The 22,609-nt window shown below is 47.4% G+C and overlaps 3 protein-coding genes and 1 long non-coding RNA gene across 19 annotated transcripts in view; 2 read left to right on the top strand and 2 right to left on the bottom strand.

Moving 5' to 3' along the window:
* Positions 1 to 10,143, top strand: part of LOC8042907 (transcription factor SOX-6) — a 295,892-nt gene extending 285,749 nt beyond the window's left edge. For all 14 annotated transcript variants that reach the window (XM_040222527.3, XM_040498473.2, XM_040498475.2 and 11 more), the window contains one exon: positions 6,486 to 10,143. In XM_040222527.3, coding sequence (XP_040078461.2) covers positions 6,486 to 6,723 — 238 coding nt within the window. In that variant the 3' untranslated portion in view covers positions 6,724 to 10,143. The remainder of the gene's footprint in view (positions 1 to 6,485) is intronic.
* Positions 9,686 to 13,550, bottom strand: LOC121045549. Its single transcript, XR_005797765.2, has 2 exons — positions 13,499 to 13,550; positions 9,686 to 10,258 (listed from the first exon to the last, which is right to left on the bottom strand). It is a non-coding gene; the product is annotated as an uncharacterized LOC121045549 (long non-coding RNA).
* A 703-nt stretch (positions 13,551 to 14,253) lies between these two features.
* Positions 14,254 to 15,632, bottom strand: LOC8042906. Its single transcript, XM_002415870.5, has one exon. It carries the CDS (start codon positions 15,585 to 15,587, stop codon positions 14,688 to 14,690), a length of 900 nt encoding a protein of 299 aa, XP_002415915.4. The 5' UTR covers positions 15,588 to 15,632; the 3' UTR covers positions 14,254 to 14,687.
* Positions 15,633 to 17,032: 1,400 nt separating this feature from the next.
* Positions 17,033 to 22,609, top strand: part of LOC8042905 (RNA-binding protein 24-A) — a 122,387-nt gene continuing 116,810 nt past the window's right edge. For 2 of the 3 annotated variants that reach the window (XM_042286527.1, XM_042286526.1), the window contains exon 1: positions 17,033 to 17,270. In XM_042286527.1, the coding sequence (XP_042142461.1) occupies positions 17,094 to 17,270 (177 nt within the window). In that variant the 5' untranslated portion in view covers positions 17,033 to 17,093. The remainder of the gene's footprint in view (positions 17,271 to 22,609) is intronic. The other variant, XM_042286525.1, reaches the window with a different exon arrangement.

Here is a 22,609-nt window from a genome sequence, read left to right as displayed (position 1 = left end):
GCCTTGCATCATGCTTGAGCGGTCTTGCACCGTGCTTGAGGTCCATAACAAATGTAGTTGAAGTCAAAAGAATGTCCCGTCTGTGCTGTCCCCTGTGTGTCTCCTCTTTCTAATCGTTTAAAACTGAAGCTGTTCTGCATTTAAAAAAAACAACACTTAAGTCATCTTCATTTGGCCTGCAGAATCACAAATATTAAAATTATATTTTAGATTGATGCACCAAGTAGCCACAACGGTGCTTTGAAGATAGCGTCAAAGCCCCTCCTTCCCGGCACGTTCGGTGGGAGGGGAGAATTGTGAAGTATTATACAAAGTTTTCAGCATTTCAGGGCTTTGCGCAAACCTTACCTGACCAGTCGAAATTGCTACACGAGTTCCCTCATAAGCAGCATTCGCGAGGCAGTTCAAACCTCTGGGTACGACGTCACACCCAGCGGTTGGTTTTTAGGTTTTCCTCATGTCTAGCGATATGTTTGGGTCAAATGCTCATGATATTCATATTCACGATAGAAAAATACGATAGAAATCACCTGTAATCCGTTTTGTTCAAAAACCCTTTCAGCTTCCCTTTATTGAGGATCCTGTTAATACTATCACCCTGCTATATAGGCAAAATTTTCTGAGACGGTTTGGGTAAATACCGTATTTTCCGGTGTATAAGACGCACCTTTGTATAAGACGCACCCACCCTATATGCAGGCTCTCATTGAAAAAGTTGGTATATAAGACGCACCCGTGTATAAGACGCACCCGAATTTATCCACATAGGCTAACGAAACTAATTAAGCACGCTTGCGCGACCATTGCGAAATGCACCTTACCTGTGAGAAGTCCGTAAGACCCAACCACACGGGCGCGTCTGAGACGAGTCGGCGTTTCCCGGCGCCTGCTCGCATCGCCCGAAGGCCATCCGAAAAAAAGCGACGCGCATATCTGGACAGGACAGACCTCGGCGTTAACCGGGAAACGCCGACGCGGCATGTGGTTGGGCCTTTATGCGGCGTGAAGTGATCGAAAAAGCCACCACACGCCCCAACCACCCAACCCTTTGCAAAAAAAAATAAATAAATAACGACGAAAGAACTTTCTCATATGCCCATAACATTTTATTTCTACTCAAAACCTGCGAAGTCTTCATCTTCGGATGCGCTGTCAAAAAGTTCGGCAATTTCTGGCGGCAACTCTGCTGCGACAGTCTCTTCACACTCAGAGTCGCTCAGGTCATTGTCGTCATCGTCGTGCTGAGGTGGCGCTGAAGCTAGTAGGCCAGCCTTGCGGAAGCCTGCAGTTATGGTTGCCGCTGAAACTGCACTCCAGGCCTCATGGACCCACTTTGCAACTTCACTAAACGAAGCGCGCCTCATGCGTCCAGTTGCGGTGTAGCTGTGCTCGCCTTCCGTCATCCACGCCTCCCAAATGCGTCGCAAAACAGCTTTAAAGCTGCGGTTTACGGTTATGTCTAAAGGCTGCAGAATCTTCGTCATACCGCCGGGTATTATTGTAGGGGTGCAGTTCATCATCTTAATCTGCCTTAGTGTCAAGTCTGTCATGTGTGCCCGCATGCTATCCATGACTAGAAGGCCCTTCCGGGCATGAAAAAATCCATCCGGGCGCTTCGAAAAGCAGGTTTCGAGCCAGACTCCCATCATTTGCTCATCCATCCAGCCCTTCTCGTTAGTTTTGACGACAACACCAGGCGGAAAGCTTTCTTTTGGCATTGTTTTTCTTTTAAAAATCAACATCGGCGGCAGCTTTGTTCCGTCAGCACAGCACGCTAGTACAACTGTAAAGTGAGACTTTTCGTGCCCAGTTGTTCGTACTGTGACTGCCTTGGCACCTTTCTGAGCGACACTTTTTGACATAGGGATATCAAATGTCAGGGGCACTTCATCCATGTTCACAATGTGGCTGTCGATGATGTTACTCTTTTCGACTTCCTTCTTTACAAATTCTTGGAACTTCTCCACTTTTTCTCCGAAGTCGTCTGGGAGTTTCTGACACATTGTCGTTCGCGCTCTGATTGACAAGGCTTTGCGGCGCATAAATCTATAACACCATGACGGCCCACCAACAAAATCAGCGGCATTCATTCCACTGGCCAAAGTGCGTGCTTTCAAGCGCAATTGCACGGTTGACAGTGCCCTACCTTCAGCCCGCTGTTCAAGAGCCCACTTGACGAGCCGGTCTTCAAGTTCAGGCCACCGCGCCTTCTTTCCGCGGTCAGCCTTTTTTCCACTTTTCATCGCCTGTAGTTTGGTGGACGACTGTCGCCATGTGCGAATCATCTTCTCGGTGACGTCGAAACGGCGACCTGCAGCCCGGTTACCGTGTTCGGTAGCGTACTCGACCGCAGATAATTTAAACTTCGCTGTGTAGCTCTTGCGCGACTGCGGTGGCATATTGTAGCAAGACCGGGCAGATGGCAGGAAAACACGACGACGCACGTACGCAGAGCGAACAAAGATGAAAATGGCGACTGAAAAAGAGAGGCGGCTTGTCCTGGCTTGTCCTGGCTTGTCTTGGCGAGAAGCGTGATTGTCGCCATCTGTTGGCATTTCACATTACTTACGCCTGGGACCTCCGCATCCGCAACGACCGCATGTTTGCAATCTTGGAGTTCACCTAAAACGTGGCACGCGGTGGTCCCCGTATTGAAGTATCACCGTGTTACGACCGCGTGATCGGTAGCGATATTTTGTTTTTGGTGAAACAAGCTTGAACATCAACCGAGTAAATTTCAAATTTCTGAACTCGCAAAAAAAAAAAAAAAATTCGCGTATAAGACGCACCGTTGTATAAGACGCACCAGCAAGAACTTTTGAAAAAAGCCGCGTCTTATACACCGGAAAACACGGTATGCGCATTTTTGTCTCATTATTAAGGACGACTTGAACGAAAAACAATTTCTGGGGAAGGGGGGGGAGGGCTAATTACATGCGACTATACTGTAGAATAGCGAGCATGAGCCCATGTCAGAATATGGGACCTACTTTTGAGATTCGAGCTTGCGACCATGCCCACCACCTACTTTTCATACGCCTGATATATAGGCCAAGCACACCCAGAGCAGCAAACTCCTCAGCCAACCGGGCTAATCGAGGTGCTCCTCCTCGTCAGCCGCCTCTTCGAGAAATCGTTGCAAAGTTGTGAAGCTTTACGCACGTGCGTGGGAGCGAAGCCGAAAAGCTTGACATGAGAACGCTAGCACACAGCAAGCTTCACAAGAGGGGCGTGGCTGCTTTAAAGAAAAGTTGAATTTTTCACCCACAATGTGCGAAGAAACGGAAGCGATAGCTGTAGCATGGTCGCACGATGCGGGTAGAAAGGTGCCATCACATACTGAGGTGGCCGTCATGGTGGTCGCCGTGCATGCCACTGATGACCACCACGAGTGCTCGGTGATCCGTGATGTAAGTGGGTAAGCGCAGTGCAAGTTTCTAAAACCGTCCAACATTACGCGTAGCGATTGGATACTGCAAAACTAGGATTTTGCATTTCACGAGGAATGTCTGGAAACAACCGTTTTGTTTGAAGCAGACGACAGGAAAAATCTCCCTTCGTCGCGTCGCTACTGGCGGGATGCCGGCGCTGCCCTCTCTTCTCTCTCCGAGCTGCCCGGCCGACAGGAAAATTCCACTTCCCTCTCTTTGCACCAAGAGGAGAGGGAACGAGGGATTTTCCATGGCAGCGACAACAGCCCACGAGCTCGAAATCTCTGCAAAGTGCCGCCCTGAAAGCTATCGCTTTAAAACAAAGACACCAGTACTATGGTGCCGGGAGCACGTCTTCGATTGGTGCGTTTAGCGTCCAATCTCGCACACACATCAAAAGGCGGCTGCAGATCGGCAAATAATTCGTTTTTTGCCTTGCGATTACGCAGCAGAATAACCGTATTTTGGGGAAAGGTGACGCATTTTTGGTCACTTGGGCTTGTATGAACAATATAAAAAATGCAAACTGGAAATCTTTTCAACATTAAAACCATTGCACTGCCCCTTTAAAGGGACACTGACACCCCCAAAAAAATATTTTTCATTTTTTGCCAGGCGCTTCATTATGGTGTTGGAGAACTACCCAATTAATATTTTGCAACAGAGTACCATATTTTTTTAATAAAACCAAAAGACGCAATTGCTCAAAACCGAAACCGAAACCCGCGCACGGAGGTCGGAGGAGTGGAGGGGAGAGAGTGGCGGAAATCCCGTGGCTACACCCGACCATCCGCTTTTTTTTTTTCCTTCTTTTTTTTTTTCCCCTCTGCGTAGCAGACGACATGCGGCGTAGGGGGAACTGTTTGCCATGCGTTTTTTTTTGCAGTTATGTTTGTTCCGCTCGCTGTTCTGTACTCCAAGATGAGTTGTTTTGTACATTGAGGAGTTGGAGATAAGTAGTGAGTGCCCGTGGTTAATTTCCATGGTCGGCTCCACAAAGAATACACCCAAGATGTTGCGTGAAGAGCTGGCTCACATGTCCTGCGTCCGCAAAAAAGTGGCATTGTGCGACAGAGTTTCCGAAAGATCAACGGGACCGGGACCAATGGCTGGCTGCAATTCCTGTAGAACATTAACGGGCACCTCGGAAAGCGAATGCTATCTGATCTATATGCTCCTTGCATTTTGTGGAAAGTGATTACATTGAGCTCCAAGGTGTCAAAAAGGAAATCGTATCCTATTGAATTCAGTGACGTTTCGTCCACAACATTTGTTTGTTATTTTTTGTTTGTTTCTTTAGTGATAATTGTAAAAAAAAGAAATGTAAACATAAAAAATATAAGAAAAAAAAAAACAACAAGCCATTACTGGGGATTGAACTCGGTATTGCCGCGTGTGAAGCAGACGTCGTTCCCGCTGAGCTACTCGGGAATCTCGTTACTGGGGGATTTCTTTCCTTAGTAATAATTTAGCCGGTAAACTGTAAGTTGTTTGCTGCCGATTTTCCTCCAGCAAAAGCGCTCCCAGGTCGGAGTCGGTAAGCACTACGCATTGGCGACATTCGCACCTAGTAAAGAAATCGTACCCGTGCATATTCAACTCGAAGTGGACACGTCGTGCTTGAAGTTTGCGCGAGCGATGTCTTCAGCCACGAGAAGGGAGCGACGGCTCGGCGACGTCTTCGTGCAAATCGGCTTGGTGGTCGGGCGTGTCGTGCGGGATGAATACCAATTCTTTTGATCAGTCCTACATTTTTATTTTAAAGGGAGACAGAATTCGCCGGTTCCGCGAACGACAGTTCTGAAGTAGAGGTCCCACGCCCGTCGTCCGCTGCCATCGCCGTCCCCGCGAGCCCCACAATACGCGAAACGACGCACGCGCAGAATGCTTCCGGTTCTCTGTGGAACTTTTTTTTTTTTCAATCAACGTATTTGCAGCTTTTTAGAAGCCACAAAAAATGGGTTTCATATTTTTTTTTTCTATTTTTAATATTGAGTGTGTGCCTTCAGTGACCAACGAATTTCATTAAATTTGGTGGTCGCATCGATACCTTAGAAAAACGGCCCGTGACCACGGAAAAGAAAATGAGCTAGACTCGAACCGGCCAGTTCTTGATCGGCGGTTTTCGGGCGGAAAGAAACCGAATTGCAAGTCGCAAATTGTGTTCTGGGTAGTTGGGCTCTCACATGTCATGTACAACTAACAACCTCGGCGAGCATAAACACCCTGTCAGTGTCCCTTTAAGTATGCGCTTCATGAAGTCTAACAACAATGCCTCTGTATAAAACAGGCTACATGTAGTACCTCATACTCCTCCCATTTTTAATCAGAATGGGGAAGAGAATGAACCGGTTGGATGAAACAAAATGGCCTTCCGTCAATCAGGATTGAAGTATGATTGCTTTCTTGGCGCTATTAGTTGGCGCTATAAAGTGGTGAATTTCATGTTGAAAAACAGCGCGACTAAGACGAGGACACAAAGAGACGAAGAGAACACAAGACAAAGCAAAGTGTTGACTTTGCTGATGTACCAGTGACTTTGCTCTATATATACATATATGTATCTGACACATTGCTGATCACATTTAGAAGGCTCGTTCACACGCTTCCATATGACCGTAACTGACCGCACTACGATTCCTTGCATTCCATTGTGACGTGTAGAGCGGGGTTACAACAAACTGGTCCAAGCGTGCAAGCAGCACTCGAATATGCTATCTGCAAGACCAAATCTATGCACTCTTTACAAGAAACGGTCACTCATAACATTGTCTGTTTACAAGAAACGGTCACTCATAACATTGTCAGCATTATTTCAAGTCCATTATAAAAGAATGATGCGTAAAAAAAACAAAAAAACCCTAAGGATTATATACAGATCTGAAGTGTTCCTATGCTACATGATAGATTGCATCATCACATTCTTTCATATAAGTGGTCAAAGAGGTCATAGTGCAGTCGACCACTGCCAAATGCGAGTGTGTAAACCAGTCTTTAACCTGATGTACGCTCAGTTCCAAAGCTAAAGGTGGATTCCATGTTTGCACGATGCAGGTACCGCGAGGGCAGCCTGGGACTCCTAGACACCCCTCCGAGTCTCGTGAGCCCGACCAGCGTGGCGTCGCTGCTAGGGGCACCTTCTTCGGCGCCCTCGATGTCTGCCGCGTCCAGCGCCGGCGACATCCTCGGGTCGTTCTCGAGCAAACTCTCGCGGATGCCGTCGTCTAACGGCGTCGGAGACTCCCACAGCAAACGGTCCTCGCTCTCGCCTGCCAGCTTCATGGAGACTTGAGCCGCCGCGTGCGGACCCACCGGGCGACGTAACAACCCAGAATCTCGTTTGACTCCGACCCCTGCCCTTCTGCCGCCCCCCTCTGCCCGACGACACGCGGCAGGACTTTGCGACGGACATGAAGACTGAACTGGACGTGCGCAAGGACACCGGGGGGAGAGGGGGGCGTTGAAGACTAGGACGGACAGAAAAAGACAAACAAGTTGTTCTCTCTCTCCCAAGTGCAATGTTTGTGTATGCTCCTTCTCTCTCCCGCCTTTCCTCTTATAGTTATTTAAGATTTTCGAAAGCTGCGGGGGTGGGGCGGTTTACAAGGCGCGTCCTTCCCTCGGCGGTCGCTGGACCCGCAAAAACCGCCCTCCTTTCCCCCCTTCGCAGAAGAGCGCGCGTACGCGACAGAAACGCGACAGCAGGCGCCCTTGCGTGCTTTTGTGACTCCGTGGGGGAGGGGCATTCCCAAAAGAAAGACGCGAGGTTTGCGCGTGATCTGATGTCGAAGACGATTATGATGATGGGATCACGGTGAGGGTGCAGCAACGGAAGGAAGAATCACATCGCCACCACCACCCTTTTTCTTTGTCGCGTTCCATTCTCGTTTGTTCACGTTTTTAACTGCTGTTTTTTTTTTGTTCGTTTCACTGTTTTTCGTTGTTTTGTGACCGAGTCTTTTTGGACTTATTTTTATTGGCACTCGATGCTGCTCTTTTTGAGCCACCTTTTTGGAGGCAGAGCGGCGGGTTTCCTGCCTGTGGACCCCGTTCCCCGCGTGAAGTCGTCGGTGGACGTGCGGTGTGACCCTGTGTGCAAGAAATCTATTCCTGCGGGGAAGAAAGAAGCAAGCCCCAGAGGCTCGCGTTTACGATGTAGTCGTGCTGTGTCTTCGACCTCGCACCAAACGCACATAAGGTCCCCCCCCCCCTTTTTTTTTCTTTGTCGTAAACATGCTCAACCATTGTAAACATGAGATCTAGTCTGTGATGTTACATTTGAAGGCATGGCATTATTTTCGATGTACAATGACCCCACTTCAAATGAGCCTGTTGTCGGGTCAGCTTCCTTCACTTCGCTAACAGTGTGTTCAAAGAGCCGCGGTCATGTCTCTCGTTCCTCATCTTCGTTCACTCCAAAATACTTCCGTTCCTTCTCCGCAAATACTTTGCGGCTGCCGAGGGCTCGGAACGACGACTGCGCTATGCGGCGCAATGCTTCGTCGTCCCTTGCAGCTTCGGGCAATCTGATTTCTGTACGGAGCCTGCCGACTTGACCTTGGAAGGTTTGCTGCTCTTTGCGACTTTGTTTCCTTACGGACAAGTGGACTTTACGAGTGCCGGACGCATGCATGTTTTTGTTTTTGTCCGGACGTAAATGTCTCGCCTGTAAAAAAAAATAAAAAGACAAAAGGAAACTGACTGAAAGGTTGACCTGCATATGTGCAACTTGCATTCTTCCGATTTCCCATTGACAACCTCCCCAGCAGGGAATCGCTGCGAGTGCGATTATGACTCATAAGCATATTTATCGTGCCCGTTTTTGTAAGATACTGTCATGACGTGTCTCCTCATTGTTCTGTTTGTGTTGTTGACTACATTTTTTTTTTTTCTTGTTTTACTTAAGCATGTTCTACGACGGAAATGCATTGGGTTGCATCCCGAGAAATGTTTAGTGTGACCTTGACAAGTGGCAAACTTGGGACTTCGCAAAGGTCTGCTGAAGTTGTCGCCGACGCTTTCCTGCATGACATGGTTTCTCGACAGCCGGAAACTGCAATCTGCAGCAGTTTGTTGGACAAATGATTAGCTGCATTGTATATGTATATATGATAGCTCCCTTTTTTTTTATGGCAAATACAGTTATCACTTTTGGAAATCAAAATTTAAGAAATTTGTTTCAAACAAAGCTTTTAGGTGGACAGGAGCAATTAAGATTCCATAGTTTTTAGTTCCAAAGCTTATTCTTATTCCTGCCTCTTGACACAAAGTCCACTTGAGTGCTGTACTAAACTTTGGAGCACTGCTTACCTGACAACTTCTGCAATTAGTCAGCTAGCCAACATGGGAAGTGAGCAGTAATGCGCCTGAGGCCATCTTAAAATATTTGGCAAACCTAAGAAACATTTGAATCGATCGAGTATGTAATCTTCCCTTCCAATTAACAAACTCAACTGTTCAAAAGCAGCAGTCCGATACAGTACCAAACTTGTATTACCACGAGATTACCACCACACTCTCTGGCAACTGCATTTGTCTCATATGGAGAATGCTATAGCTTGAGCCACTAGAATATCGACTTTAATCCCCAACTTTCTTGTGGGTGCCATCATTTTCGGGATTTTTTCTTGCGGGCACTGCCTTTCTGGGGCTTAGTGAAGAGCGGCACAATTGGCATCCGTGACAATTAAAACATTTGACTTCCTGGGCTTTAGACACTTTGTCAGGAAGCTCAAGCGATATTGCTTAGCTTCATCGCCGACTGCATTAACATTTCTAGAGCACAAAAAAGCATTTCCTGTGATTTCAGATAAAGCTTCAAACAACTGGCAACAATGATTTTAAGCACCAAGATGGCTGAAGTGTTGCTACTCTGAAGCATGGCTTATTTAGTGGCTCTAGTTATAGCAGATGGTGGCAATAAAATATACAAGAAAAGAAAAGAGAAAATAAAGGTGCAATTAATATTGTAAGATCTGTAAAAAGTTACTAAAAGCCCTAACCATACATCACAATTTCACTATGCACACTTTTGGCACACGAGTGAAACGGGAGTCGTCTGCCGAAGCGCAGTTCGTGGATTCACCCGAGCGGTATTTGGTGACTGGCTTTCAAATGGCATCAGACGACATGTCATGGGGACAGCAATGATCTGAAATTCTCTGCGCACAGAGATATAACTGAATAGATCTGCATGACCTCGCTCACAGTCGCAAAATCCTAGTCGTGACGCAAATGCCATGCAAGTTTTTGTATTTTCGCCGGGATCTTCCATATTCCACAGACCATTTTTTTTTTCTTCTTTCCCCTTCAAGTTTGCATGTTTTCTCTAACTGACCGGTGGAGTTGCGACACAAAGTATTCTGTGGAATCCTTCATATTTTTTTTTCTTGTTTCTGGAGCAGTATTTATTGCAAACGTTTTTTTTTCCTTCCTTGATTACTGACTTGGCCAACACTTGTTGGCGTGAATATGAGGTTCTCTAGCAGTAGAAAAACAGTGACTTGTTATTGTATGTTAGATTTTAAGACCTTTCAAGTATGCCTGTCCATCAACGGAAAACCCTGTGCACTCGAAGTCGACACTGATCTAAAGAAAAAGAAACTTTCCGCCTCTTTTAGACTGCTCAGTGCCCTTCCTTGCGTGAGTGGTTTTAGCGCTGTTTACTATGTGTACATTATAGACCAATTAAAATCGCAGACAAAACAGTGGACTTACATGGCCTCCTTTTACTCGTGCAACCTTCCAACATTCCACCCCGTGTTCGATGCACACCGTGTGATGGCTTTAACGCAGAATGCGTTATATGACTGGTTCCTAGTTGTTTTCTGTAATGAAGAAGCATCACATGAGAAACAGAACTTTTTCCAGTAAACTTCCGTGCATGCATACGCCACCTTCCCTAGCCTTGCTTCCTGCTGTCGTTATTTTCGCAGGGGAGAGTTCTGGTCGACCAGCATATTCAGCAACTATCCTTGCATGTATTTTGTCTTTTTTGGTAATTCTTGTTTGAGTATACGCTAGTATGGGGCATAAAAGGCAACAAAGATCACTACAACATCATGTTGCCAGTGTATTCTGATGGGTGGACGCAAGCTGGGCTTCCCCTCTATCATAGTTCGAAGACAACTCACCAGACAGCACTCATTATTGCAAAAAAATCAAAATTACCAGCATAAAATATCACAACAGAAAGTGAGAGTGCTTTGCTTCAAACCGGGGTTACTCTGGTTGGCAATCCGATGCTGAAGCAACAAGGGGGAAAAGCGAGCTTGCAATGTTATTTTAGTATGCATCAACACGGCTTCAGAAAAAATTACTCATGTGAAACTCAACTACTCGCCTTTAATAACGACTTATTCTCTTCTGCAGATCACTTAATCACTGTTGACTGCATTTTCATCGACTTTTCTAAAGCATTCGATAGTGTCTGTCATAGTCTGCTCCTCTTTAAATTAAGTAAACTTAACATGGACCCAAATATTTTTAAATGGATAGAATGCTTCTTGTCTAATCGCACGCAATATGTAACTGCCAATGACCATAACTCCCCTCACTGTCGGGTAACGTCCGGTGTCCCGCAGGGGTCAGTGCTAGGGCCCTTGCTTTTAGAGCGCAGCTCTTAGGGGCCCGTTTCCAGCCTGAGCGGCGTCGCCGTTGGCGTCGGCGTCGCCGTCGCCGTCGCCGTCGCCGTCGCCGTCGCCGTCGGCGTAACCGCGCCCCTCCCTCTCCTCCTCCTCCCTCTCCTTCTCCCCCTCCTCCTCCCCTCCTCCTCCTCCCCCTTCTCCTCCTCTCCTCCTCCTCCCCCCCCCTCTTCTTCCTCCTCCCCCTCCTCCTCCTCCCCCTCCTTCTCCTCCTCCTCCCCTCATTGTCCGGCTTGAGCGGCAAGGAGGAAAGCAGTAGGAAGGTGGAGGAGGGGGGAGGAGAGACGAGGAGGCGGAGGCGAGGGGAGGGGAGGAGCTTGAAGGACGAGGAGGTGGTAAAGGAGAGGGAGGGGGAGCAGGAGGGGAGGAGGACTAGCAGGCATGATCACGAGGGAGGAGGAGGAATATACCCTCCACTCCTCCTCAAGAGCTGCGCTCCAATTCGGCGTTACAGGAAGTTGTAAACGGCTTTCACTTTTTTTCTTATTTATATTAACGACTTACCTAGCTGCATTTCTTCATCTATAAAACTTTTTGCTGAAGACTGTGTTGTTTATCGCAAAATTCTGGAACCTGCTGATCATCATGCTCTTCAGTCTGACCTCGATAACATTTCATTTTGGTGTGACACCTGGCTAATGAAACTTAACCCTGCCAAATGTAAGTCAATGAGAATTGCACGTCATTCAAATCACATCCTACCGTGTGACTACTTACTTAACGGTGTTCACCTAACGCAAGTTTCGTCCTACAAATATCTTGGCATTATCATTTCTGCTAACCTTTCATGGCAAGATCACGTCGACTACATCACTAGTAATGCTAATCGCGCACTCGGTTATCTACGGCGTAATTTTTCTTTAGCCCCAACTAACTTGAAACTCATACTTTATAAAACTTTAGTGAGGTCAAAGCTTGAATATGCATCATCAATCTGGGACTCTCATATTAACTCCATTATTGTTCAAATAGAAGCCATTCAAAACCGTTCCGCGCGTTTCATCTTCTCAAATTACTTTCGAACTGCCAGTGTCACTTCTATGAAATCTAATCTTAACTTACCCGATCTTTCATTGCGTCGTAAACTATCTTGTCTTTGTCTCTTTCATAAGGTTTATCATTTCAATTCTCTACTCAGTGACTCTCTCTTTCTGCCACCATCGTACATTTCTTCCCGCAGCGACCATCAGTTCAAGGTTGGCGTCCCAAGCAGCCGCACCAATTTGCACTTCCACTCGTTCATTCCCAAAACCTGCACAGACTGGAACCACCTCCCCGCCTCCACCGCTTCAATCACTGACACCGACCGTTTCAAAAGTGCCGTTTGCAACCATTTTTTGTAATCCCCCTGCTGTGTTTATGTTCATGTTGTATTTTTTTTTGCTTCACCACTCCTCTCTGTAATGCTTCGGCCTTGAGAGTAAATAATTTAAATGAAATGAAATGAAATGTTGTCACAAGGCAGCAAACATGCTCGCACATATAGCGGGAGTGTGTGCAGGAGGGAAGGGATGAGAACGAGCATGTACTTCGTAGAAGACAAGAAGATGTGAAATAGCAGTCAAAGCTGGGGTGTGCGGCCGTGAGAGACGTAAACTTTGTGTTGCACACCCTCAAGCGCCAGCTTTGGCAAGGCTTTCTTTCAGAGACGCATTGCACAAAGATGTTTGCGCCATCGAGGCACAACACACACACGAAGTTCCTCGGTGCGACGTCGCCGTCAAGCAAGACACAATAGGCTTTACGTTATCACTGCCTTTGCCACCATAGTATTGGGAAAGGGGCAGATTTTTTTTTTTGGTCAGAAATGTGGCACAGCAGAAAACACTGCACAAACTTGCCGTCACTCCCTCGCAGTAGGCATATAGAGTAGCAAGGATTGGCAGTTGCCGTCAGCCACAACAGCCCTAAGCTTTGCCTCGTAAGATGACATTCGAAGGCAGCTCTAAATGCAGCGAGAAGATTTCGAGGTCAGCTAAGCACTTCTTACAAGTTGGGAATGCGAAAGCATGATCGTCGTTCTCTTAGTTTGTCTGCGGTGTACTGGCGTGGACGGTCACGTTTCGCTACTGCCGAGGTTGCGGCCGGCAGCCGAGCGTGCGCTCTCGTGAAGCGGCCTCCAATGGCTATCTAGGAGCCATTTTGCTCAGCCACGGGGAGAATGGGCATTTCTTTCGCGTTTTTTTCGGTTACAGAAGCCGCCGGCTGCGCTCCTTGGGATAATTAATGCTTTCATATTAATACAAGCTGCCAACTTTCTCCACGCAAGACAGAAAACGTTGAAGACTGAGTCGTCCGACCCCCTACGTGCACAATACAGAGGCACGTTGTTACTGGAGGTAGATTGGACGACTTGCGATCTAATGGTGTTTGCAAAAAACTTGGTGTGTGCAAAGGACAGCTAGTAAAATTTTTAAATGTTACCTCGGCAAGTATGGGGTGCGGAAATACAAGCCGGATCGGCCGCGCTCAGGCCAGGCAGCACAGAAGCCACGTGGGAATCTCCAAGCACACCAAGCTGCTAAAAAGAAAAAAAAAAAAAGGTTGAAATGGATTGTTACATTTTCAAATGTTGAAATGTGCCGGTCGGTTTCATAGTTCGGTATGCAACAGGCACCCGTGCGGCATTTTAGCCCTTTCGGCAAGCACCAAACTGGGCAGGCTCGCATTGCCGCAGACTGTACTATCATTTCCATTATGACGCATCGTGCCTACCCTCTCCGTGCATCACGGAGAGGGCAGGCACCTGTGCAGAAAAAACGGATGAGTTGTTAGGAGGAAGTATACTACTTCTTTTTCATGTCAGTCTGGGTACAACGCGGCGAACTGCTTCATCCCATTATCGAAATTATGTGACCAATGCCTTTCACACGCTCCTTTTGGCTGCTGTCGCACCGTGCGCGTCATCTCTGCCAAAACACAAGTCGCTTCCTTTTTTCTTTTTCTGAAAGCAAGCAGGGTGATACACGCTACTGCAACAACGCACCAGTTCTTTCTGCGCAGGCAGTTACTCTACCTCCGTGATGCTCGGAGCCATTGCTAGTCCACTCTGGCAGCACCGGTCGGTCGGCGATCGCGTGTTCACTGTCATTTTGAAGATGGCCGTAGATGTTCTACAATTACAAAACATTACCACATGTGTCACAAGAACAAAAAAAAAATGGACGATTGAGCAATGATTATTTTTTTAGTTTATTTTCCAAGGTCTGATGTACTGGGGCTGTTGGAAGAAAGTTCAAATCTACATCTGGAAACAAGAAAAACAAGGTCGGGCACATCATATGCAACAGTGACCAAAACGTGGCAGGTACTCGGAGTCACTGACAGAATGAGAATGGCAGGGCATGTCTTTCGAACGTCCGTCCCCCAGCACATGCTCTATGCCTTTTGCCATGCTTTGGCTGCGCACGCATGCTCGAGGTACACGAGGCATTGATGCCTTGTCGAAGGTAGGAAGCCGACGCTGGAGGCAAAACTACTGAAGCTCCTCCCTGTCGTTCTCACCTTGTTAGTGACTGTGAATTAAATTTAAAAAAAAATTTCCTCAATGTGTGCATCCACAAAAAAAACAAAAAAACGAAAGCGCCTTTAAGCGAGGCTCCACAGCATCTTGTTAACCTGCAGTTTCTTCACAAACAATTATATCGTCGTCCAAGCGCAACTGATCGCACGTGCTGCCAGACCCCTTGGCGACGTTGGTCACACCGGCAGAGTTCACAGGCGCCGCAACGGCCTCGCGATTCATGCGTTTCTGCGAAGGATTGAACACGAGCTTGGGAAGCTTCCGAAACTCCCGCAGTTCGTTGAGCTGCTTCAGGAGGTCCCTGTTCCGCTTGTATCGAGTCCGGTGTCCGGACAGCTTCCTACGAATAGCAGCCGTCTTCTGGAGCACGGCGGCGATCTTTCGGTCGAGGGTTTCGATCACAGCCTTGCCGTGTTCGACGTCGCAAAACGCGTACGCGTGCTCGCCTTTCGCCACCACCGCGCCGCCGTTGGCGGAACAGGCCTTGATGGTGTAATGGGGCCTGAACTCGTCGGGTGAAAAGTAGGTAGAGAACTGCAGCCTTCCTTTGGGTCTTCCCAGCTTTACACCGAACCCTGGGAAGTTGTCGTAGGTCCTTGCATGGGAGGTCGGGTTGTTTGCTGGTAGTGACGACGAACAGTTCGCGTGTGTAGCTGCGTCTTCGGATAAGCTCCGTACGGACTGTATCGTCGGTAAAGGCGGTGCCATAGCGGGTATTGGTGAATCGACGGTACGGACACTGGAAGAACTGGAGGTTTTACCAGAGTTGTGTTCGGAGCTAGGAGACATCCCCACTTGGCCGTACTCTGCCTCGTCGATCCGTAGCCTATTTGAGGAGGACATGGTATTTCGGTTTATGAACTCTTCGATCAGTGACGCTGTAGAGAATACAAAGTCGCTCGTAAGTGGACGTAAGCAAGTACACACCAAAACCAACGTTTTCAAGGGGAATAGAAGTGCGTTGTAAACAAAGTAACGCCAGTAACGCATCCGACCATCGCCATTGTAAATTGGACTGGCTTGGATTGCGACGGCCGATCTAAAGCGAGCCTGGCCAGACCACGCCAGACAGAGCGAGGTCAAATGCGCCAGATTTGGCTGATTTGGTGCGTTTCATGTTTTGTACAATTAAACCTTTCTGTCGGACGATTAGACCCAACAAAAATCATAACAATTATGGTAAACATTCTTTTTGTGATATTCATAAGATCGTCACAAAAAAATTAAAATATAAAGTTGAAAGGTTGACAGCGTCATCTATTCATACTTTCTTGAACTAGACCGATTTGCGGGGGACTTATAGCGATGTACTGCTTATAACGATCAGTTTTTACTAAGTTCTAGACTAGAAACGTTCAGTCTAGTCCAGATACAACGATATTCGGTTATAACGATTGAATTTTCGATATTTTCTCATTATCGTTATTAGTGGATTGCACTGTACATGCTTTGCACCTAACGTCATTCCGTCAGCTCTCCGGCCACCACCAGAGACAAGGGGAAGGAGGAACTCCCCTCTCACTGGAACTCCCTTTTGTGTGTCCCAGGCGTGAAGATTATAAGAGATTAACCTGTCACTTAAAATTCCTACAAAAGCCGCTTGCTCTTCTTTCTCTTCCGCGTGGTAGTGTGATTTTAATAAATGTTAGTATATATATATATATATATATATATAAACGAACATATGCAGATGAATGAACCGTACTTAATCCAATTAATATAAGAATCAAAGTTTTAAGGAACCCGCCAAAAGCCAAAATAACGGCGGAGCCAGGATATATATCCTGGCTCCGCCATTATTTGTATATATATATATATATATATATATATATATATATATATATATATATATTATTTTTCTGAATTATAATTATCGAACATACATGCATATATCTTGAGTTGCGGCGAGTTGGTTCTCTTTTTTGGTTTTTACATGTTATATCAAACCCCTGTTCGAATTGTTAAAAAAAAAAATACGATGTGAAATTTAAATGCTTTATGTATACTCGTACTTTAAGGTTAATTACCAAACATTTGAACAGCGATTTTCTATGCATTTATGTGCGTATGAGTGCATATTTATGCGCGTGTGTATATTTGTGCGCATTTGTATATTTGTGCCTATAAAACTCTTCTGCAATCGTGCTTTCTGGGAGCTGCAGGTTAAATTAACACAATTAATTAACTTGCGCCCTTGTAAAACCACTGCGAGGCTAGAGTTAACGACGATACATAAAAGGAAACCATGTTGTAAATTTTCACTTGCTGACTTGTTAACATCCTTAATTCTAAAGGAGCAGTAGCGACGGTCCTTCACAGAATGCCTAGGAAACACCGCGCGCCGAAACCGAAACCAAAACGTTTTTTTGCCCGCATCAACTGAAGCCTCAGTAGCAGACGCTCCGCGACGTTCCAACGCGAAGGGGCGCTCGGGAGGCAGATCACGTGACGTGCAGCTGGCGCGTCAGATGAGCATGCAAGAGAGTTGTCGGCGGCATGTCGGACAGTGGAGTGCAGCAGAAAGACACTACGTTCACCAAAATATTCGTGGGCGGACTACCGTACCACACCACGGACAAGTCGCTACGGCAGTTTTTCGAAGCCTTCGGCGACATCGAGGAGGCTGTGGTGATCACCGACCGGCAGACCGGCAAGAGCAGAGGCTATGGTTTCGTGAGTGAAGCGTCTCTACTCTTCCCCCGCCGCTTGTTGCGCGCGTCAAGTTTTCGTTTCGCAGACGCAACAAGTTCTCGTTCTCGGAGAGAAACAAGCGAAAAGGAACAATCAAAGGGTACGAAGTAGCCGCGAGCCGCGTCAGATCTTTCCGGTGATCCAAAGTCGCAATCGAATAGGTCGTTTTTGCATCGAGAACGCTCTCGCTCAGTCGCGACCGCCTTGCGTCTCCGTGTTCTGTTTTTGTTTGTTTCGTTGTAATACGATCACTGGCTGCGGCGCGGTGTATGAATCACGCCAGACTACGTGCGATCTCTACTGCGGCGTTCCAAACTGCCCTAGGTTACGGTACCGATCTCGCTTTTCGGCGAGCGAGTCCACGGCGAGAGTGCGTTCCAAATGGAATGTCCGAGCTGAACGAGCGTCCCAGAACGGTCGCCTTTCGCTCGAGACGCCGTTCGTACGACCGTACTTCGATTTTCAAAATCTGGACATCCGAGATCCTATCTCAGCTTTCGAACGTCGTGGGGTCTGTTCGGTTTTCTTTCAGCCGCGATGCCCGGCGTCTTTTGTTTGTTTTCCGGGTTTCTGTTCCGAGTCGTTCGTGTTTGAGAAGAGATACCGGGGCCGTTGCTGTGGTGAACGGACGATTAAATGCGCTGTCGACGTATCCAAGTTCATTATCGGTCAGTTCGATCTGGATTCTTACTCGATGACTCTCGGTTTGTGCATGCACTGCACGATACAGTAGCGTAAACACATTTTTTTTTCTTCAGATATATTAATTGTTTTAGTGGCCCAGATGAGCAGTTTCCGAAACGCTGGCAGTTTTGATAATCTCTCAATTCTAAAGGAAATCCAGGCGAAGCCGGCGATCGCTTCTCGCAAACTCTATCGAAACAGCGGCAGAATTACGAGTTCGAGGTGCTAGACGTATTTGATCTGCTTAGGCATCAATTTGATGTAGGCGTTCTTTCCAGCGGACGCGCTCGTAAAAGCAAGCTTCTTTTTATTTATTTGTTTTATTTATTTATTTTTGGTTGGAGAAGGGGCGCCGGTGGGGGGGGGGGGGGGGGGGGGGTTGCTGGGGCTGCGAGCATGTTGCCTTGAACGACTCTTGCACTGCGCGAGCGTGCGTGCACGGACATGCGGAGGAGTTCGCTCTTGCAGCTTCTGTTGTGCTCGCACGTACGACTTACGATTGATCTCTTTTATTTATTCTTTTCTCTAAAAAGTATAGGGGGGGGGGGGGGGGGTGGTATTCTATTCCACCTTTGCACGAGCGCTCGTGACTGCTGGACATTCTTTCAAACCACGTGCTTGCGCGCGGTTCGATTCCTCTTCTTTTTTTTTTTTTTTTCATGTGTTTTAGGTAAATGGCCTACACCAGAGTATATATATATTTTTTCTTTCTTGGAACTGAAAATTTGGCATTGCATCGTTCGTGTCCTATTGTCCACGATTCACACAGCTCTTGCAGTAAGAGGACCAAGAGGACCTTTGCGCGACATGGTGCATTCTGCCCGACGCCTTATTTGCGCAGACTCTCGCTCAAGAGAAACTACTGTCTAGTCTAGAGTCACGCGCTCGCAATTTCTTTTTCTACGAAGCTAAAGCTATGGGTGCGCGCGTGAGCTCGCGTGCCTTGGGCGCCGATCACGTCTGTTCACGCGCACTCTTTACTACTTCCGCACTTGCAGAGCGAGTTGTCCCCGAGCCAAATATGCGACACTGAGCTGAAATCGGATACATCTCTGCCCTTGAGAACTGTGGTCCCCGCCGATCGAAGGCTGCTCCCGGTCGAACGCTGTCACAGCGCTCGTGTCATCACTGCCTGAACATGGGTACTAAAATATTAATATAATATTTTATATTATATTATATAAATATGAGAGTGCTGTCCCGTCTACTTCATGTCCGTCTGTGTCCCTCGCGATTTATAATTTCAATATGCTGAACATTAGTGTATAATATGTACAAGCTGACCTCCGGTCAGTGACCTAAAGATACTCACTCTACTAGCACTACTGTCTTCTTAGGGCCCATTCACGCAGCAAGCGCTTCCTTACTGCGTTCCGTGTCTTACTCGAGCATTTTTGTTTTCTTCCTCAATCGCCAGGGTAGACATAAACGCTCCAGCTATCGTACTGTACAGAAAGCCGACTCCATATTTATTTATTTTTTTTCTATTGCTGACGGTTTTTATTTGTGAGGGGCCTTTGCCTCGTTGGACTCGGAACGGGCGGCCTGACAGATTTACGGATCTCTCGTATCTTCCGCCGATGACAATGCCGACTTTCCCCAGCGTGCCACCGGGTTGTATTTCGGAGCAGCGTCCTTGGAGCATCCGTTTCCCCGCGGTGATTAATCGGGACTCCATTGTCATTCAGGTGCACCACTCCTCTGCGTTGTGATAATATACTTATGTCCCTAGCCGGCAGCACCACCCAATAGACATTAATAGACATAAGGCCTGCGCATGACGTCATGGTTTGTGGACCCCCTTCGCCCCAAGCGGCAGACGTGTCCGTCTTGGCGTCGTCGCGAGCCAGGTGGCGCTGCGTGGAACCACTAGCAATGACGTTTGCATATGAGGTTCTCAAAGGTTTCTTTGCTTTTTATGTAAATTTTAGGTATCACTTTTTTATTATCATGTTCGCTACAATATCCATCTCCCGATTTAAAGTTTTAGTTTTAGTACTCCGTGTGGAGCGATCTTTTGAAATCGTTGTGCAAGTTCTGACGCGGAGCTTTTCGAGAGGACGCGGTGTTCGTTAAAGGGGACCAGGCAACGGAGTAGACCGATGTCACCAACCAATTTGGCTACGCCGCCTCTGGTTGGTTGGAAAATGTCTGTATTATAAGTATAAAAAGGTGATTTACGCTTGCCAATCTTAAAGGGGCACTCAAGTGCTTTTTGGAGAAGCTTGTTTTTGGAAGCATATTGTTTGTTGGGCTTCAGTCAATAAAAATGACCAGTTCTAAATGGCAAGGCGCCCTAGTAAACTCACAGCAATAGAAATACACAGGCACTATATCCTCTTGCGGGGTCCATCCCGTGTCTCCACCACCTCCATAGAATTCGACCAATAGAAATAGCGAACTGCGAAAAGATTGCTAAAGTTATTATTATTGATCTTTTTAGGCACATGCACATTATATTTTGACAACAACGTTAAATCTTTGGCTGTAGGTGACGTAATACAGCTATTATTGTTTGAAAAAGAGCGAACTACGTTTTCTCCTCGCCTTGTTACGCGGGAGTGATGTGCCCACGCACATCACTCCCGGGTGTGCTACAGGCCAGCTGTAGCACACCCGGATCGAGGCACAGCCCCTCGAAATCCGGGTGGCTTGTCACGCAGCTCTGCCGGCCCTGCTGCTTGCGAACGGCGGCCGGGTAGTCACGGCAGCAGACACACTCTGCGACGGTTTCCATCGGCACGCAGCAACTGCATTGGCACCTTAAAACAGAAAACCAGCATCAGCTATACATATGAGAGGTATAATAAACAGCTCATCACCTACCAGTTGGTGTTCCCAAGCCGCTGGGTTGCGTCGTCGGTTTCGTCGTCTTCCTCCGGTGTCGACATTGAGCATCGCGAACTGTCGTCCGAGTCCGTCGCGTTCGGTGCATCGGCGTCGCGCGTAGGAGTGGCGTCGTAGGAGATTGAGCTGATATCTGCCGTCCGCCGAAGAATTTCCACCTCTAACGGTGTTAGATTTGGCAGGTCCATCTCCACACGACGCAAGACCCGAAGTAAACAAAATGAGTCCCAACGAGAATCCATCAAATACGCGCACATTCGGAAGATCACTCCGCCGGTTCGAAGGATCAATCCGCCGGGAAGCCGTCACTCGTGATTGGATGGCGCACGCCCTTCCCTGCTGCCTTCCCGTCCGACAGCGCCCCTGACGGCGTGCGCCTAGGCGCAGAACAGCGATCTTTGATTGGATTTTTAATAGGGAAATCGGCCGCCCTTCAATGTAATCTTGGGATTTCTAGGATGCTTAGAGCCCGCAGATTGAGTTATGACAATAAATAGACGATCTCAGAATCCACTTGAGTGCCCCTTTAACTTAAAAAAAAAAAAACACCTAAAAAATGTTTTTTTTTTAACAATCTGGTTGCGACACGTGTTAAAAAAAAATTTACGCGAAAAAACAATTTTAGAGCAACATTATTGGCGAGAGATTTATTTGAAATTCTGCGCCATAAGTCCATGACTTTTCGGTCATTCCTGTGTGACCATCTCGGTCGTGAAGGCGAAGCCGCTCCACCTCTCCTCCACGAGCCCGAAATGCCGAGAGAGAAAACAAAACAAGACTAAATCGCGTCTCGCACCGTCAATATTGCTCTAAATTATTTTTTTTTTTTCGCGTGAAATTGCTTTTATTGACAGGCCTGTCCCAACCAAAGTGTTATTCTTTTTTTTTTTTTTAGGAGCTTTTTAAGTCATCTAGATGAATCGTGTGACTTTGGTTTCTTTCACGTATGTGAGGAGGGATTCGACGGTTGCCTTGTGATGCTCGTGTGATCCAGTGGGCAGGACCCATTCTTCGAGGCTATTCGCTTGCATTTGAAGTGGTAATACCTCTAGGGCTTTCCGTCCCATCTCTTGAGTGCGGGGAGTAGTCCCAGAAAACGTGGGTCTCCGAAGCGGTCTCCTCGCGGTATTGGTTTTCGTTCAAGTTCTGGCTCTTGCTGTTTCGCTGCTTGTCTGCTTTTTTTTTTTTTTTAATAATGGCTGTGTGTTTGGGAATTGTTACCGTACGCCGCCGCTGTCGCGACGCATCGAGGGAACTTTCGTCCTTTTGCGCGTGCGGCAATCTCGCTGCTGCTCTGCACTTGCGGAGCACAAGACGGCATTAGTAGCCGTCTCGAGCACGCTGGCGCCTGCCTCTTATGAACTGAAGGCTCGTTCACGCATGCACCTGAACATACTTCAATTATGTGCGATGTGCAAGCATCTTTCGAGGCAACATGTTCGTGGTTGGTGTACCTTCGGTTTCCCTTGCACATCAAGTGAGACAAACACAACACGAGGAAGGCACCAGAAGTTCCATCTATTCCGCTCTGAACTTTGAAAAATAAAAGCAATCTACTTTTTTTCCCCCTCAGTTTAGAAACGGTTTTGAACACGTTGCCGCCGATAGAGCCTGGTGACTGGACGCGAGCACCACGGTCGGCTTGCACTCGGTAACAGTCAGTTCGCCAGTTCGCGTCGAATATTACCGCCTACTGCGTGGTGCACCGCCTATTGCCTGGTACACGAGCGGTCGTACCGTACTGGCTGAATTCCTCATTTACAGCGGAGGCAACGGGTGGGGCGGACTAA

This window comes from Ixodes scapularis, unplaced genomic scaffold (assembly GCF_016920785.2).
Source record: "Ixodes scapularis isolate PalLabHiFi unplaced genomic scaffold, ASM1692078v2 PGA_scaffold7__128_contigs__length_106722199, whole genome shotgun sequence".
Lineage (NCBI taxonomy): Eukaryota > Metazoa > Arthropoda > Arachnida > Ixodida > Ixodidae > Ixodes > Ixodes scapularis.
This window is presented reverse-complemented; position numbering and strand designations above follow the sequence as displayed.